The 19,389-nt window shown below is 40.4% G+C and overlaps 1 protein-coding gene across 1 annotated transcript; it reads left to right on the top strand.

Moving 5' to 3' along the window:
• Positions 1-1,316: 1,316 nt before the first annotated feature.
• LOC135895680 (fibronectin type-III domain-containing protein 3a-like) lies at positions 1,317-19,365 on the top strand. The gene is made up of 6 exons (XM_065423828.1): positions 1,317-1,331; positions 8,532-8,815; positions 11,122-11,331; positions 12,648-12,814; positions 14,086-14,213; positions 19,051-19,365. Exons 1-6 carry the CDS (start codon positions 1,317-1,319, stop codon positions 19,363-19,365), a joined length of 1,119 nt encoding a protein of 372 aa, XP_065279900.1.
• The last annotated feature ends 24 nt before the right edge of the window (positions 19,366-19,389 follow it).

Here is a 19,389-nt window from a genome sequence, read left to right on the forward strand (position 1 = left end):
ATAATCTGCTGAACAGCATTGTTCTGTTAAAATGTATGTCAAAACACTGTGTGTAAAGTTATGCAATTTTACTATATGTTTGTTACTGAAATATATTGTATTTCTGGGGAACACCCACAGACTAGGTCCTCAGAGACAACAAAGGATGTGACCACAAGTATAGAAAACTATTAACTGCTGAAGCAACCATTCACCAACAGGGGAGACTGTAAACAAACATGTCACCTCTGAGATGGCTCAGACTTCATATACAAAGAAGGTGTAAGCAAGAAATTTACAATGTACTTAAAAGACATTTAGAATCTCACATACACAGGGGACTGGTTTGTCTACCCCCCAGATGAGGGTGATCCTCAGATAGGGGAAAAGGGTATAACAAAAGTGAAATTGCAATACACAAATTACCTCTTCCCCCCACATCTCTGCTCACAGTATCTACAATGCTTGAAAAGTACAGCACCAAAAGTAAAATCCCTGCAAGCTGCATGGAAACTTTTTAAAGACACCATAATAGAGGTTCAACTTAAATGTATACCCCAAATTAAAAAAAACATAGCAAGAGAACCAAAAAAGAGCCACCATGGCTAAACAACAAAGTAAAAGAAGCAGTGAGAGGCAAAAAAGGCATCCTTTAAAAAAGTGTGAGTTAAATCCTAATGAGAAAAATAGAAAGGAGCATAAACTCTGGCAAATGAAGTATAAAAATATAATTACGAAGGCCAAAAAAGAACAGCTAGCCAAAGACTCAAAAAGATATAGCACAATTTATTTTAAGTACATCAGAAGCAGGAAGTCTGTTAAATAGGCAGTGGGGCTACTGGACGATTGAGATCTAAAGGAGCACTCAACAACGATAAGGCCATTGTGGAGAAACTAAATTAATTATTTGCATCGGTCTTCACGGTTGAGGAGGTGAGGGAGATTCCCAAACCTGAGCCGTTCTTTTTAGCTGACAAATCTGAGGAACTGTCACAGATTGAGGTGTCATTGAGGAAGTTTTGGAACAAACTGATAAACTAAACAGTAATAAGTCACCAGGACCATATCATATTCACCCAAGAGTTCTGAAGGAACTCAAACGTGAAATTGCAGGACTACTAACTGTCATCTGTAACCTATCATTTAAATCAGCTTCTGTACTAAATGACTGGAGGATAGCTAATGTGATGCCAATTTTTAAAAAGAGCTCCAGAGGTACCCCAGCAATTACAGGCCAGTAAGCCTGACTTCAGTACTGGGCAAACTGGTTGAAACTACAGTAAAGAACAAAATTGTCAGACACATAGATGAACATAATGTGTTGGGGGATAGTCAACATGGTTTTTGTAAAGGTAAATCATGCCTCACCAATCTACTAGAATTCTTTGAGGAGGTCAACAAGCATGTGGACAAGGGGGATTCAGTGGATATAGTGTATTTAGTATCAGAGGGGTAGCCGTGTTAGTCTGGATCTGTAAAAAGCAACAAAAAGTCCTGTGGCACCTTATAGACTAACAGACATATTGGAGCATAAGCTTTCGTGGGTGAATACCCACTTCATCAGATGCATGGTGTATTTCATCAGACGCATAGTGTATTTAGATTTTCAGAAAGCCTTTGACAAGGTCCCTCACCAAAGGCTCTTAAGCAAAGTGAGCAATCATGGGATAAGAGGGAAGGTTCTCTCATGGACTGGTAACTGGTTAAAAGACAGGAAACAAAGAGTAGGAATAAATGGTCAGTTTTCAGAAGGGAGAGAGGTAAATAGTGGTATCCCCCAGGGGTCTGTTCTGGTCCCAGTCCTATTCAACATATTCATAAATTATCTGGAAAAAGGGGTAAACAGTGGATATGGGGAAAGTGGTGGATCTGACATATCTTGACTTTAGCAAAGCTTTTGATATGGTCTTCCACAGTATTCTTGCCAGCAAGTTAAAAAAGTATGGATTGGATGAATGGACTATAAGGTGGATAGAAAGATGGCTAGATTGTTGGGCTCAACAGGTAGTGATCAATGGCTCGATGTCTAGTTGGCAGTGCCCCAGGGGTCGGTCCTGGGGCCGGTTTTGTTCAACATCTTTATCAATGATCTGGATAATGGGATTAATTGCACCCTCAGCAAGTTCGCAGATGACACTAAACTGCAGGGAGAGGTAGATATGCTGGAGGGTAGGGATAGGGTTCAGAGTGACCTAGACAAATTGAAGGATTGGGCCAAAAGAAATCTGATGGGGTTCAACAAGGACAAGTGCAGAGTCCTGCTCTTAGGAAGGAAGAGCATCGCTACAGGCTGGGGACTGACTGGCTAAGCAGCAGTTCTGCAGAAAAGGACCTGGGAATTACAGTGGACGAGAAACTGGATATGAGTCAGCAGTGTGCCCTCATTGCCAAGAAGACTAATGGCATTTTGGGCTGTATAAATAGGGGCATTGCCAGCAGATCGAGGGACATGATCATTCCCCTATTCAACTTTGGTGAGGCCTCATCTGGAGTACCGTGTCCAGATTTGGGCCCCACACTACAGGAAGGATGTGGAAAAATTGGAAAGAGTCCAGCGGAGGGCAACAAAAATGATTAGGGGGCTGGAGCACATGAGTTATGAGGAGAGGCTGAAGGAACTGGGGTTATTTAGTCTGCAGAAGAGAAGAGTGAGGGGGGATTTGATAGCAGCCTTCACCTACCTGAAGGTGGGTTCCAAAAAGGATGGAGCTAGGCTGTTCTCAGTGGTGGCAGATGACGGAACAAGAAGCAATGGTCTCAAGTTGCAGTGGGGGAGGTCTAGGTTGGATATTAGGAAACACTATTTCGCTAGGAGGGTGGTGAAGCATTGGAATGGGTTACCTAGGGAGGTGATGGAATCTCCATCCCTAGAGGTCTTTAAGGCCCGGCTTGAAAAAGCCTTGGCTAGGATGATTTAGTTTGTGCTGGTCCTGCTTTGAGAAGGGGATTGGACTAGATGACCTTCTGAAGTCTCTTCCAACCCTAAGAATCTATGATTCTATGATTCTAACAGTGAGGTGGCAAAATTTGAAGATGATACAAAACTACTCAAGATAGTTAAGTCCCAGGCAGACTGCGAAGATCTACAAAAGGATCTCTCATAACTGGATGACTGGGCAACAAAATGGCAGATGAAATTCACTGTTGATAAATGTGAAGTAATGCACATTGGAAAACATAATCCTAACTATACATATAAAATGATGGAGTCTAAATTAGCTGTGACCACTCAAGAAAGAGAACTTGGAGTCATTGTGGATAGGGCTCTGCAAAGATCCATTCAATGTGCAGCAGCAGTCAAGAAAGTGAACAGAATGTTGGGAATCATTAAGAAAGGGATAGATAAGACAGAAAATATCATATTGCTTCCATATAAATCCATGGTATGCCCACATCTTGAATACTGTGTTCAGATGTGGTCACCCCATCTCGAAAAAGATATATTGGACTTGGAAAAGGTTCAGAAAAGGGCAACAAAAATGATTTGGGGTTTGGAACGGCTGCCATATGAGGAGAGATTAATAAGACTGGGACTTTTCAGCTTGGAAAAGAGACGACTAAGGGAGGATATGATAGAGGTCTATAAAATCATTACTGGTGTGGAGAAAGTAAATAAGGAAGTGTTATTTACTCCTTCTCAGAACACAAGAACTAGGGGCCACCAAATGAAATTAATAGGTGGCAGGTTTAATAGAAACAAAAGGAAGTATTTTTTCATCGGTCATTCTGTGGAACTCCTTGCCAGAGGATGTTGTGAAGGCCAAGACTATAACAGGGTTAAAAAAAGAACTAGATAAATTCATGGAGGATAGGTCCATCTATGTAGAAAGATGTTCATACAATAATGAAAGGGAAATATAAAGCTGCATTGTTGCATGGCACAATGCTCTTGGAAAATATAGCGACAAACTGTATTGAAGTAAAAGATAGTTACATACAAAAAACTGTTATATCTCCAGGGCAAAATGAGAAGACAGACTAGGAATTGTTTACGCAGATAAATGAAGACAGTAAAATGGCTAGAACACTGATCATGTGGGATTTCAGTTACATGATGCTGAAAAGAATGAGGGTTGTGGTGTAACCAAGAATGACAGCTTGTTTCTTTTGACTGCTTGTAGTAAAGTCGGCAGAGTCAGAGGCTACTTGGAATACTAAGAAACAAAACAATAGGATACATGAGATAAAATGGTTGTCAGTTTACACTAGACTATGCTCATCAGACTATATTTGTTCCCTGTACAGTCCCCTAAGTCCGTGGGGAATCCATCCAAAAGGGAGGACAGACTGTATTTTTGCCAAGACCCTACCCGAGCAGCTTCAATTTGTGCCTAGGGCTGGTCAGTGGAGGCTGTTTGAGAGACACTGAATCAACGCACCCAGGAGTACTGTGGACATAGTTCATTCTCAGCCAGTGTCACGCATTTTGGCAGCTCTGCTGACTAGTTCTAGACCTCCCAGAACAAGATGCATTATGAGCACCCCTGCAACACCCCTTCAGGGAGATTTTCTGTGCAGGAGGCGCTAGTATTAACCATAAGAAACTGATATATCCTGTGACTGAACCAAATATCACATATATGGGACTCATTTCTAAAATCATAACTGAATCTTTACTCAGGTTTCAATAGGCAGTTTTCTTGACTAATGGTATGTCTAAGGTATGGAGACTATACCAGCAGGTTTCCATTGCTGCGCCAGCATAACTAATGTATAGCCTACATTGACAGAAGGGTTTTTTCCATTGGTGTGGGAACATCATCTCCTCGAGTGACAGAAGCATTCTTTTATTTATATTTATATTTATAGCTGCATCTATTACTGAGGTATAGATTGGCATAGGCAAGGTGCTCAGGGATACCTGTATATATACACAGGCGGAGGGAACTGGGATTGTTTAGTCTGCAGAAGAGAAGAATGAGGGGGGATTTGATAGCTCCTTTCAACTACCTGAAAGGGGGTTCCAAAGAGGATGGATCTAGACTGTTCTCAGTGGTAGCAGATGACAGAACAAGGAGTAATGGTCTCAAGTTGCAGTGGGGGAGGTTTAGGTTGGATATTAGGAAAAACTTTTTCACTAGGAGGATGGTGAAGTACTGGAATGGGTTACCTAGGGAGGTGGTGGAATCTCCTTCCTTAGAGGTTTTTAAGGTCAGGCTTGACAAAGTCCTGGATGGGATGATTTAGTTGGGGATTGGTCCTGCTTTGAGCAGGGGGTTGGACTAGATGACCTCCTGAGGTCCCTTCCAACCCTGATATTCTATGATTCTATGATACAAAGCAACTGTATATGCTTAGGTTACATTCAAAGTCAGTGTCTTAATTGACATATTTTAGGAAATGAGAGAGAGAGAGAAGCAAAGGTGTCAGCTTTGCACCAAAACAAAAATAAAGTGGTCTTGTTCTAAAACTTAGAAAGCAGTCAGTAAGACAGTGGTTTGTGTATGATGTGATGTGTCATGCAGAGCAATACAAATGATCAGTGGAACGTCTCAGTGCAGCTGCCAGCAGCCTAGAGGAGCAAAGTACCTGGCTGTGATAAGCAGCAAGCTTGTTTGTGTAGTTGTAGCCAGGTCGGTCCCAGGATATTAGAGATACAGGACTGGTGAGGTAATATCTTTTATTGGACCAATTTCTGTCGCTGAGAGACACAAGCTTTCAAGCCACATAGAGCTGTTTTTCAGGTCACCTGAAGAAGTTAGAGACAGTCACTGTCCTAAAGAATAATATAGTTTAAAAAAATCATTCCTTATGGACTTGATCAAATGCCCCTTACATTCAACAGTCCTTGGTACACTTTCACTGTACAGTAGCTGAGTAACATTTGGAAAGAGACTTCACAGCATATTGTGTCAAGCTGGCTCTGCATATGTTTATTAAAGCTGTGTTAAAATTCTTATTAAAATTTAGGTGAAAAAAACTGGCATGCATGTGCAGTAAACCCATTCTTCTCAATGGAATAGTTTTAAATTTCCTATCTGAAAACCTATTACAGACTAATAGCCTGCAAAAATTCATTTTAAACCGTAAGGATATGGGACTTATTGGAATTCCAAAAAGCATTGTAGGGCCTGATTTTGCTCTTACTTCACTTAGGCATTACACTGGTGTAACTTCATTGACTTCAGCTGTTCTTTTAGCAGCAGCATTAGCTATATACTGACATTTTGTACTTCAATAGTATATTAAGGATAGACAAGATTTGTACTTGAAACATAATATCTTTAGAACTCTTAAGCCATTTTGCAAGCATGCACTGACATCTAGTGGATGTTTACAATAGTAACTATAGTAAGAAAATGTGTACCCCACATACTAGCATCTATTGATAAGGTATCCATGGCCAGGTCCTGCCCTCCTGAGGGAAGACTAATGGGAAGAGGCTTGAGAGGCAGAAAATTAGGTGAGGTTTCCTTGCACAGATTTTTTTGTTGTGTTGAGTTTTGGACCTCCAAACCTGTAGTTATTCTGAGATCTTGTGAATTGTGCTGGAAGTATATGACCATATGCACAAAGTTCAGTGCCTCCACACCAGCCCCCGGGGCCTTTCTCCAGCTCTGGGCAATTTGGTTCCATGGCTGCTGCCCCTGAAGGTCTCCTTTGAGTGTTCAGACTGGCATGGAGTGGGGGCTCTGCTCAGGACTAAATACAGACTCTCCAAATGCACCATATAGAATAAGAAGGCCCTTAATGGAGTTCTATAGCCATCATTTTCATTTTGAGTATTCCTGTCAACCTCATTTTTTCTTTTGTTCCATTTTATACTGTTCCTCTCATTTTCAACTCTGTATTATTTTCCTTTCGTTCTTCCTTCCTCCCACTCCACTGTCCAGTCCCCCTTCCTGCCTGCTTACCTTTTAAATTCTTGCTGTTCTTGAATACCACACTTTCCTGGCACAACTGGCTTATCCACCTTTGCATGAGCAAAGGGGATCAACAAACATGTGGACAAGGGTGATCCAGTGGATATAGTGTACTTGGACTTTCAGAAAGCTTTTGACAAGTTCCCTCACAGAGGGCTATTAAGCAAAGTAAGCAGTCATGGAATAAAAGGGACCTCCTCTCATGGATAAGTAACTTGTTAAAAGATAGGAAACGATGGGTAGAAATAAATGGTCAATTTTCACAATGGATAGGGATAAATAGTGGTGTCCCCCAGGAATCTGTACTGGGATCAGTGCTGGTCAACATATTCATACATGATCTGTAAAAAGGGGTTAACAGTGAGGTGGCAAATTTGCAGACGATGCAAAATTACTCAAGATAGTTAAGTTCAAATCAGACTGCAAAGAGTTATAAAGCGATCTCACAAAACTGGGGGACGGAGTGAGCAACAAAATGGCACATGAAATTCTATGTTGACAAATGCAAAATAATGCACATTGGAAAACATAATCCCAGCTATACATACAATATGATAGAGTCTAAGGCTTGGTCTACACTCACCCCCCAAATCGAACTAAGGTACGCAACTTCAGCTACGTGAATAACGTAGCTGAAGTTCGAAGTACCTTAGTTCGATCTTACCTCGGTCCACACGCGGCAGGCAGGCTCCCCCGTCGACTCCGCGGTACTCCTCTCGTCTAGCTGGAGTACCGCAGTCGACGGCGAGCACTTCCTGGTTCGACTTATCGTGTCCAGACAAGACGCGATAAGTCGAACCCAGAACTTTGATTGCGAGCCGCCGAACTAGCGGCTGGGTGTAGACATACCCTAAATTAGCTCTTACCACTCAAGAAAGAGATCTTAGAATCATTGTGGATAGTTCTCTGAAAACATCCACTCAGTGTGCAGTGGTAGTCAAAAAAGCCAATAGAATATTAGGAACCATTAGGAAAGGGATAGATAATAAGACAGAAAATATCATAATGCCACTGTATGAATCCATGGTACGCCCAGTCCTTGAATACTGCATGCAGTTCTGGTCGCCCCATCTCAAAAAAGATATATTAGAATTCAAAAAGGTACAGAGAAGGACAACAAAAATGATTAAGGATAGGGAACAGTATGAGGAGAGATTAAAAAGACTACGACTTTTCAGGTTGGAAAAGAGATGACTAAGAGGGGATATGATAGAGGTCTATAAAATAGTGACTGGTGTGGAGAAAGTGAATAAGGAAATATTATTTACTCCTTCACACAAGAAACCAGGGGTCACCCAGTGAAATTAATAGACAGCAGGTTTAAAACGGACATAAGGAAGTACTTCTTCACACAGCACATAGTCGATCTGTGGAACTCCTTGCCCGGGGACATTGTGAAAGCCAAAACTGTAACAGGGTTAAAAGAGAATTAGATAAATTCTTTGAGGATACATCCATCAATGGCTATTAGCCAAGACGGTCAGGGATGCAATCTCATGGTCTGAGTGTCCCTAGCCTCTGATTGCCAAAAGCTGGGAATGGACAACGGGATGGATCACTTGATGATTACCTATTCTGTATTCCTTCTGAAGCACCTGGCATTGGCTACTGTGGGAAGACAGTACATTGAGTTGATGGACCATTGATCTGACCCACTATCACCATTCTTATGTTACTTTGCATTTGCAGGCCGTGAATGTTGCAGGCGCAGGACCTTTCAGTGAAGTAGTTGTATGCATGACACCAGCCTCTGTACCTGCAGTTGTGACCTGTCTTCAGGGAAGAAGTGAAGATGAAGTGGAGAGTCCACACTATTCACCTTCCACATGCTTTGCCATGAGCTGGGAAAAGCCCTGTGACCATGGTTCTGAAATCCTTGGCTACAGCATAGACTATGGAGAAAAGCAGCCTGTAACTGTTGGGAAGGTTTCAAGCTATTTCATAGACAATTTGCAGCCAGACACAACATACAGGTATGCTGTGCAAAGTGGTGTGGCTTCCTTAGCATTTTACATAGAAGGAAAATAATCTATTGTCTTTGTTCCCACATTGCTTCAAATCACTACCACCCTATCAAAGTATGGCTCTCTGAGCTCTGGTCAAGTGTAGCAATGGTCAGAAAAGAGACTATGTAATGAACTCAACAGATCTGGTCACTATGGGCATTTAGTTGTATCTACCAAGTTTTTGCTCCTGTTAGCATGGCAGAACCAATACAGTTCTGGAAAAAGAGAACCTAATTCCATTCATGCATCAGCTTCATATTGGTTAACAAAGTTCTGATTGTAAATTCAAATTCAGTGAGACTTTGTTGTCATGAAACAAGCTATATGGGTGTTGCCAAAGTATTGAAAAAAGACAGACTCCTAAGGTATCTGTCAAATTAGGTAAGATCTGTTGATCTGCTGTGTCCATTTCTCATTATTTTCCATTTCTGATCCAGTGCCTGCTTGTTACAAAGTGTGATGCAATTTCTGCAGAACCTTTATTGCTGGTGGTGATACATCTAGGCACAAAGAGCATAACTTTGAGATCCCTGGTGGTGTCTGCAAAAGTGATGGTTACAGAAAACATCCTTTTCCTTGTAAATCGGTTAAATTTAATATGGCAGTTATTAAAAGACAATGAACACAGAATTCCACTGTGCCACTTTAGTCATTTTTACAGTTGAATAGCATTCTATGCTCATGTTAGAAACACAGATCCTCTGCATTAAAATATATTGGGTGAAATCTTGACTCCATTGAAGTCAATGGCAAAGCTCACATTGACTTCATTGGGGCCAGGGTTTCACCCCATGTGTATGATGTTCATTATAGACTGCCAGGGTAACCCTTAATATTTTTTTAGAAATAAAATACTTTTGTGTTATTATTACTTTTAAAACTGTTATATTAGTAATTGAAGAACTACTGCCTGCCACATTATGAGAAATTGTAAAATATATATATTACCGAAGAACTGGAAATTGACATTGCAAAGATATTTTTGCACTTAGACACACAAAAGTACTTTTATATCACAGATTTGATAAACCCTGCCAGCTTCTTGTGAAAATAAACAAAACTCAAATATGTGGTCGCCAGTGCTACAGTGTGCTAATAAATTAACATACTCAAAATTAAACAGTTCTATAGTGATAGATATATAAGGAATGAAATCTGTGCAGACAAAGGGACCCCAGCATTTTGCAGTTGTGACCTTAATTTTTGAAGTTGCTCAAACATTGATTTTTTTCAAAACACACAGACACTAATGTATGATATTTTAATGGAAAACAAGGTGCCTTAGAGTCATGGAGTGTTGGTCTAATCAAGGTACCTTTGAAATCCATAAAGCCTGCAGCTGTGTCCCCCAAATTCTATGCTCTTTAAATCTCAGGGCTATTTTCTGTTTTTGTTTTGTAAAAATAAGGTTCTAATCTTCTTTGTTGAGTCACAGACCTTCAAACTGTAAACCTGTTCCTGAGATTGAAAGTTTGCAACATTGACTTCCTGAAAATCACAGATTATTCCTAGTCCCTACCACAATCACAATGGCCTGCAAAGTTCACAGCTGCTAGTCCTCTGATTTATTGTTTTCTTTCCCTCTTTTCTTGTGGACCCCTTGATAATTCATTGTTGGGAGTGACCAACTGTGCCGCTACCAGTGATACCAGCACCACTGCAACATCCCTGCAAGAGAAAAAAATGGTGCCAGCCCAAATATTCCCTTCCATTTTTAATGAATTAGTTCAGTTCTAGGAGGCTCTCAGAACTTCTCTTTGGCCACCCCAACTCTCTTAAGGCTGGTCCCAACATGGATGTTTATTATCAGAGAAAGCTGAATGTTGATCTGTTGCTTATTACTTCATTTATTGGTATAATGAAAATATGCAGTAATTGGAAGGGATTCAGAAGATCATGGCTTTCTATTAATATAATTCCTATAAATATAAGTTCTTGTGCTGAACTAGGATCACTTGATGTCCCAGGACCCAAACATTAGAACTTTTATTGCCTGTCGTTATATGATGACCCTTATGTTAATAGTCTTTACTTTTAATAGAATAGATTGTTTTAAAGTATTGCAAGATGAATGCACATTCATTAATATTTATGACTAAATCCAACAGCTCTTAGTGGTAAGGGACATGTATATCATAAAAAGTAGTATCTGTACAATGACCTTATTATTCTCTACTGTAATACTCTTGAATATGAGTGCTGGAATTAATCAGTTACCCTTTTAAATCTGTATTCATGTTTACATGGATAATTTTTTTCTTTTTAATTATTAGAATACGAATTCAAGCCCTAAATAGTCTTGGAGCAGGTCCTTTCAGCCACACAATAAAACTGAAAACAAAGCCACTCCCTCCTGATCCGCCTCGCCTGGAATGTGCTGTATACAGTTCTCAGACTCTCAAGCTAAAATGGGGAGAGGGAACTTCAAAAGCATTAACTGACTCCATTCAGTATCACCTTCAAATGGAAGATAAGAATGGAAGGTTAGCACTAATATCACTTCCTTTTGTATGTGCTCTGCATTATACATGGTGTTGTTTAATGGATTAAGGACGTATCAGAAAGACATAATGGAAGAAGACACCATACCTTTGGTTTAATTTAAAATGAATTTAAGACGTTGTCTATCTTGGGAAGAAAATGGGAGACTCTGATGTTCAGCATTAGAGGGTGCAAGAAATTAAAACTGAACAGTTTTCATAGTGAAGGTTCAACATGAGGAGCTTGATGTGGAGATGAGATGGCTTGTGCCACCATGCTCTTCTGTTTTCTATGGTTTTGTTAAGTATTTATGTTGATTAAGTTTGATCTAATTCTTTTAACTTGATGTGCCTCTTGGGGGATGAGAGGTGAGTTCTCACCTTGTTGCTGCTTTCTTTATAGGGTGAGGAGCTTAAGGATTTAAATTCATTAATTTTTTACTTGCACCACCTTTCCCTAGATAGCAAAACATACAATACCACCGCACCACATACACTACCCTAGTATGAGCATATGATAGCTTGAGAACTGGACAAAAGTAGGACAGGGTAGATTATGGAACCTGCCCTGACATAGGGAGAAACAGAAATGGAGATCCACATAGCACGGAATTCACCATCGCCCCCAAAAGTAATTCATGCCTGCACCCCAACTCAGAAATGAACAGGAGTAGAATATGGTAACAAAACCTCTCCACTCTCTCTGAGACAAAACCTGTGCTATGTATTAGAACCCCCAAGACTGAAAAGCAAACAGATGGGCCAGTGAAACTAACCTGCTCCGGCATCATGACACAAGAGAGTGTGGCCAATCTAGAAAAACCCATCAGAGTGGGGCAACAACGTATGTTGCAACTGTGACAGATCCCTCCCACACAGATGTGACATTAGCGCCATAGCACATCTTCCCCACAAAAATGTGGAAGAGCAATGGGAACCACAGAGACTGGACCGTTTCTTGGAGCTAGTGAGGAGTATTGCTGAGGTGCAGGTAGCTAAAATCCAGGCCCACTCACTTTTGATGATAGGGGAGCAATGATAATGAAAGCACCACATACTAAACTAATCCAGAGCTCTCCCCCTTTCCCACTCCAAGACGAAATAAGACTAGCAGCAGTTACTGCTTATTGAAAAGTGAGCTCATTGTTCTGTATTACTGAAAGATCATAAATTAACTTGGAAATCAGTATTTGTGAGCTTCTCATTAAATTCCAGGAATTAAAAAAAAAGATGAGTGAATTTAAAACAAAAATAGAAATCATGCAGACTACTTTGGAATCTATGTAGTCTGTTTACATAATCACTATGTCTACTTTCAGATTTATATCCTTATACAGAGGACCATGTCATACATACAAAGTACAAAGACTCATTGAGTCAACATCCTACAAACTTTGTATTCAGGCTTGTAATGAAGCTGATGAAGGTCCACTTTCTCAAGAGTACATTTTCACGACTCCCAAATCTGTTCCAGCTGCCTTGAAAGGTAACCATTGTATTTTCACTTGTCATTTACCTGTAATGTCATTTTTCTCCCTACTTAATAAATCAGTACTACTAGTCCTATTCAGTTTAAACAAGCTTGCAGTTAAGGGGCAGTGCTGAGTAGTTTAAGTCCCAAATCCATGTTAAGGGTTTTGTTTTTGTTTTTTTTAATTAAAAATCAACTGAATAGAAAGGACTTTGTGATCATATTTTATTCAATTAATTATTTTTGATGGGGTTTAAACAATTCCTCTTTAAAGTGCTCTAAACAAACACGATACATTGTGGCATCCAAAGACTCCATAATGGGTGCATTAAAATACATAGATTATGAAGGTATCAGCAGCAACTCCATACTTAATGGGACATGTAATTTTTCAATTAAAGCAGGGTTGACAGCCTTTTGTCAAGCTTGAACACAAATCACCAAAACTGCACATCTCCTTCCATACACTTAGGGTACAGATTTAACTTTCTGTGACATCAGAAATAAGTTTGCCTAGGCATTTGTAGTAGTATTCCTTTTGGAACTGTTTCTTGGAGTTTTTGGTGTCCTGGTAGCAGGGCTGGGTCAGATCCATCCAGAACACCTGCAGACCAACTCGTTTGAGGCCCCTTCCTATGTCATCACTTGCTTCTTCCTTTCCTTGTATTGTTGAGGAATTTATAAAATGACTACTACATACAACCCGGCACCCAGTCTCTTCCATAGTGTCTCACGTAGTCTCAGACTCACCCAGCCCTCACTCACTGTACAGATTCTTCTTTCTGTATTTGGTGGGTGGGGAGGTATCAGATTATCCTGTCTCTGCCTGCTGCAGGGTTCTTATGCTATCCTCTGAAGCATCTGGTTCTTTCCACTCTCTGATGGTTGAGTATGGCAATTCCTGTGTTCAGACTCGGTCAGTTGATCTTAAACTGCAATTCTTTATCTACATTTATTACTTAACACTTCTCTGCAATAAAAGTTCTTTCAGACTACTTTCTTCATAGCAACTAACCTTTCTTATGATATTAATTCATGAGAATCATAATTGTCCTTGCTTCCTTGTGGAGGAAACAAAACATGTAAGCAGTGTGCTAGCATCCTTATTTATGTAGTGTTAGTCAACATGAGAAGTGGATAAGAAAAATATCTTTGCACTTAAATCTTTTGTTTCTGTGTTTCAGAAACAAAATAAAATACCATAGAGGCTACAGTTTACAAATTAGTGAAAACCACTAACTGGAGACAATACACAGTTAACTAATGTATTTGCTTTTTTCCAATAGCGCCAAGAATAGAGAGAGTAAATGATCACACTTGTGAAATCACATGGGAGGTTTTGCAACCAATGAAAGGTGATCCAATTATTTATAGTCTTCAGGTCATGGCGGGAAAAGACTCAGAATTCAAACAGGTATAGTTCATTAAAAAAGTATAATATATTTATGTGAAGTATATTGGTGAAGGTTAATTGCAATTAAAGAATGTGCAGGTCAAATGTTATATTTATCACCCATGCTGATTTTGTGTTAAAAGCTAATCCTCCAGGTTTCTTCTTCTAAAATGTTTACAGAGGGAAAAGATGTTATAGTTTCAGACTGGAAACGGGGTGTACATTTTTAACAGTGAGGGTAATTAACCATTGGAACAGTTCACCAAGAGTTGTGGTAGATTCTCCATCACTGTCAATTTTTAAACTAAGATTGGATGTTTTTCTATAAGATCTGCTCTGGGAATCATTTTGGGGAAGTTCTATGGCCTCTGTTATACAGGAGATCAGACTAGATGATCCCCGTGGTCCCTTTGGGCCTTTGAATCTATGAATCTGCATTGTACTGATGAGTCATCTTGAATACTACGTACAGTTCTTTGCACCTGAGGGTCAGGAAAATGTCCACAAATGGGAGGAACTGAGAAAAGGGAAACAAATTAATTAAAGGAATGGAAGCAAGATTTATGAAGAAAGAGTAAACAAACCCGATGTTCACTGCACATCATGAACTCTTCAAGGAAAGCTATTGATATTCTAGAAAGTTTCACTGTAAGGTCTGTGGTGTATGGAAAGCACAGTAGAGCAGACAGGCCCTACCCGACAAGAAGAATTCCATAGGCAGTGTAGACACAGCGGAATGTTGGCTTGCGGGAAGCTGCTCTAACCCATTCCAATCATTAGTTTCTTGCCGTTCATTCCCTTCCCAGTGATAGGGGATGCTGCAACCACCAGTGCCAAACAGTTAAGAATGTTTTCAGTTAATTTCAGTTTTTACCATGTAGATATGCAGTTTGAAATGCCAAATAACAAAATAGGCTGCTTTTAACAGAGGATGTACAATACCACCTTAGTTTCTGATGTCTTTCACTATAAACTCTCAGAAAATTGACATATAATTAGACTTGTGAGCTCTGTTTCACACTATTAAGCAAGCAGGTTTCCTTCCAAAGAGGAAGCACAATTAATTTTGAGATACTGTAATTTTATTATGGGCCCAAATTAAATAAGTGTAGCCCTGTGTTTTGGTAGATTATGCACATTACTAGTCTCATAAATCAGTACCTACAATGTAGTGTTACGTATTTTACTTATTGATTTTGTAGCTTTAAAGTTGCAAATGCAGCGTTCAGTATGTTAGTAGAATTCATTAAATGCTGTGTAATTGCCTCTAGAGACAGAGTTGGACTGTTTTTTGATAAGTGATGCACGTTGCCAATGTACTGTAAAAGAAAATGAAGATTACTCCTAAAGCCTGACACTGAAAGAACAATCTGTGTGATCACATGTGCCTCACTAATTATTGAGTGCAGTAAATTGAGGTAGATTTTAAAAGATAGCATTAAGTTTGTAAAAACTATCACTGGAAATTAAAGCAGGGTACTGAATGGAAACAGAATATTAAAGGTGTGTGGATACTATGGTGAGAAGCCCTTTTAAAATCGCCAAGATAGAAACTGTGTACTTAACTGCTCATTACAAAATGTATAGTGCTAGATCTTCAGGTGGTGCACATTAGCAGAGCTTCAGTGGAGCTACGCTGATTTACATCAGCTGGGGAACTGGCCTGTAACATGTAAATGAGCACATACATTAGGTTAAACCACTAAAAGGGCTGGTCTACATTACCGCAGTAAATTGATCTGAAGTAGCGTAACTTAGTTACGTGAATAACGTAACTGAAGCTGACGTAGCTATATCCACTTACCATGGTGTCTACACTGCGCTAGTTCGATGGGAGACACTCTCCTGCCGACTTCCCTTACTCTTCTTGGAGAGGTGGAGTACACAATCGACGGGAGAGCGCTCTTCCATCGATTTAGCGTGTCTTCACTAGACCCGCTAACTCGACACCCGCTGCTTCAATTGCAGCAGTGCTGATCTACGGGTAAGTGTAGACATGGCCTTAGAACCAGATTCTCTTGTCCATTAAGGCTGCTTTTTGCTACTCCAGCAATACAAAAAAGCGGTCTGGTCTACCCTTAAATTTTAGGTCAACACAGCTGAGTGCAATAATCCACACCGCTGGCACCATAATTATGCAGACCTAATCCCCAGCATAGATGCAGCTAGGTTGACGGACGACTGCTTCCATCAACTTAGCTACCAACACTCAGGGGTGACAGCGACAGAAAAACCTCTTCCATTTCCATAGGCTGTGCATACACTCTGGGGTTATGCCAGCAGAGCTACAGCACTGTAGCTCTGCTACTATAGTCCCTGTAATATAGACATGGCCAGCCTTAAGACCTACTAGTGTAGGGTGCCCTCTGTGTAGGGGAATCCTCGTGGCATAGGTCTGCTGTAGGGTTTCCTATACAACCTGTCTCCCATCCCTTGGTGTGGGAACTGTGTCTAGGAAGAAGGGGAGTCTCCAAGGTGTCTATACATTCTAGCAATCCCTGGCTGTCAGAATGGTCTCTTGGGTCCAAGGGCAGCCAGGTGTAAAGTAGGGCAGCTGTCAGTATAGCTGGACCAGACCAGAAGATCTGCCCTTAATGTGATGTGAAATTTTGGTTATTGTAACACTTTATGTAGCAAGTAGTAGAAAGAGCTCTCATGTACTATTTCTACAATCTTCAAGCAAATTCAGTTTGAGAAGTTTATTACTTTGACAGCATACACCTAATGTACTGTATTTCCTCTGAAAATATATTATACCTATATGAAATTTGGCTGTACATCTGATTAATTATTAGTTCATAAAACATCTTTAAATCAAATTTTGCATCAAGACAAGCAAAACAGGGTCACATAGGGTTATTTAGATTTATTAACCTCTCAAAGAAAGCATTTATTTATGCAACTAAATTAACCCTGTAAGTATAAATGAGCAACAGCATCCAGACCTAAATCTAGAAAACAGGTTTTGATTATTTCTTCCACCACTAAACAAATTAGTAGTTGCATGCATTTATTTGCTAGATGATGTTCAATACTGTGAAATCAATTATAGGAAAAGGTTTTGGATTATTTGATGTTTGTTTACTGCTACCAGTACTCCACTTAAATATGAGATTGAATAATGGGAGAGAAAAGGATAAAAGCATTTAAAGAGAGAAATTAGCATATGCTGTGTTTGTGATGGGCATCCACACAGCATATGAATCCACCCACCCAGACCATTATGCCTACATGGAGTCTTATTGGCTTCAATGAGACTTCCACAGACATAAATGGATCTACAAACATGGATCCTTAGGAGACCAGGCCTCAGCTTTCAGTGAGGCAGGCATTCAGAATGTAGAAGCAGCAGTGAGTTCAGTGAAAGATAGGGCCTAGTCACCCAACAGATAGATTAAGGAACAGTGTGAATGAACACTAACAGCGTGTTGGGACCACTGAATTGTTGAGGTTAAAAAGAATCACAAAGAGGGCTTTTCAAGGCAGGGCCAGCCCTTGACCAAACGGAGCCCCAGGCAAGGACCGTCTTTGGCGCCCCCACCCTCCATTTGTTAAACTTCTGAATACCTTATTTTTTATTGCATTTGTAGCCCATTTTACAACTCTGATGCATGATTTAGCCCTCACATATAAGACGATAAATATGCATGCTAGGATCTGTAAATCTGTATTTATTCATGATAACAACAAAAATGGCACCCCAGGCGATCGCCTGCCCCCAAATCCGGCCCTATTCAAGGCTCTTTACTGGATCCAAAGTTTGCTGGGAGAATTTATGGTGGTCTTTTTAAGAGAGTGTAGCATAAGTATAGCAAAAATGTGTTGGATTTGGTTAGAATTGATGAATATGGTAATCTGACATCTAGAGACAAGGCGGGTGAGGTAATATCTTTTATTGGACCAACTTCTGTTGGTGGCTATTAGGGAGACAAGCTTTTGAGGTACTCGGAGTTCTTCCTCGGATTAAGGAACAATGTGAATGAAGAGCTGAGGAAGGGCTCCGAGTAGCTCAAAAGCTTGTCTCGCTAATATCCATCAACAGAAGTTGGTCCAATAAAAGATATTACCTCACCTGCCTCTTCTCTCTAATATCCTGGAACTGACACGGCTACAACAACCCTGCGTACAATCTGACATCTAATTAATCACCTAGAAACCCATTGTGAGACAATGAGATTTACATCAAATTTGACACTTAAAATGTTTACTTAAAGTGAAGGCTTCTTACAGGAGCTAAATTTGGTGCTTTGCAAGTTATGATCTAGTGGAGTTTGTAATGCTACATATTTTACCAAAAGACTGGAAATAAATTTAATTAGGCATTAAAGTTCTTTTCCATTAATCTTTGTTAATTTTTTCTGCCTATATGGCTAGAAGAATGTCATTGAAAACACAGGTGATTAAGTAGCACTTGCTATTTTCACAATAACTTCAACAGTAAACATAGAGACATATTAAACCAGGGATCGGCAACCTTTGACACGCAGCTTGCCAGGGTAAACCCCCTGGCGGGCCGGGCCGGTTTGTTTACCTGCCACATCTGCAGGTTCGGCCGATTGCGACTCCCACTGGCAGTGGTTCGCCGTCCCAGGCCAATGGGGGCTGCTGCCGCTTCCCGCCACCCCCATTGGCCTGGGACGGCGAACCGTGGCCAGTGGGAGCCACGATCGGCCGAACCTGCGGACGCAGCAGGTAAACAAACTGGCCCGGCCCACCAGGGGGCTTACCCTGGCGAGCCGCGTGCCAAAGGTTACCGATCCCTGTATTAAACTATAGGTATGACATTTTGTTAAAACACAATGTGCCTGTTTACTAGAAGGGTTTTTGTTTATTTTTATTTTATTTTTTTTCTTGACAGATTTATAAAGGGCCTGACTGGTCATTCCGGTATTCAGGCCTCCAGCTGAACTGTGAATATCGTTTTCGTGTGTGTGCCATTCGACAGTGCCAAGAAACAGTAGGTCATCAGGACCTCATAGGCCCCTACAGTACCACAGTACTATTCATCTCTCAGAGAACTGAACCACCAACCAGCCCCAACAAAGACACTGTGGAAATCTCAAGGACACAACAGACACTAAGTGATGAACAGTGTGCTGCTGTCATCCTTGTGCTCTTTGCTACCTTTTCCATTCTGATTGCCTTTATCATTCAGTACTTTGTAATAAAGTGAGAAAAACCATTTTCTTTTAGAATG

This window comes from Emys orbicularis, chromosome 1 (genome assembly GCF_028017835.1).
Source record: "Emys orbicularis isolate rEmyOrb1 chromosome 1, rEmyOrb1.hap1, whole genome shotgun sequence".
In the NCBI taxonomy this organism is placed as follows: Eukaryota; Metazoa; Chordata; order Testudines; family Emydidae; genus Emys; species Emys orbicularis.

Excerpts from the sequence above, each read along its gene's own strand:
- LOC135895680 (XM_065423828.1), top strand. Across the intron at positions 8,816-11,121 it reads CAGCCAGACACAACATACAG|AATACGAATTCAAGCCCTAA; the intron begins GTATGCTGTGCA and ends TTTAATTATTAG. Across the intron at positions 11,332-12,647 it reads ATGGAAGATAAGAATGGAAG|ATTTATATCCTTATACAGAG; the intron begins GTTAGCACTAAT and ends GTCTACTTTCAG.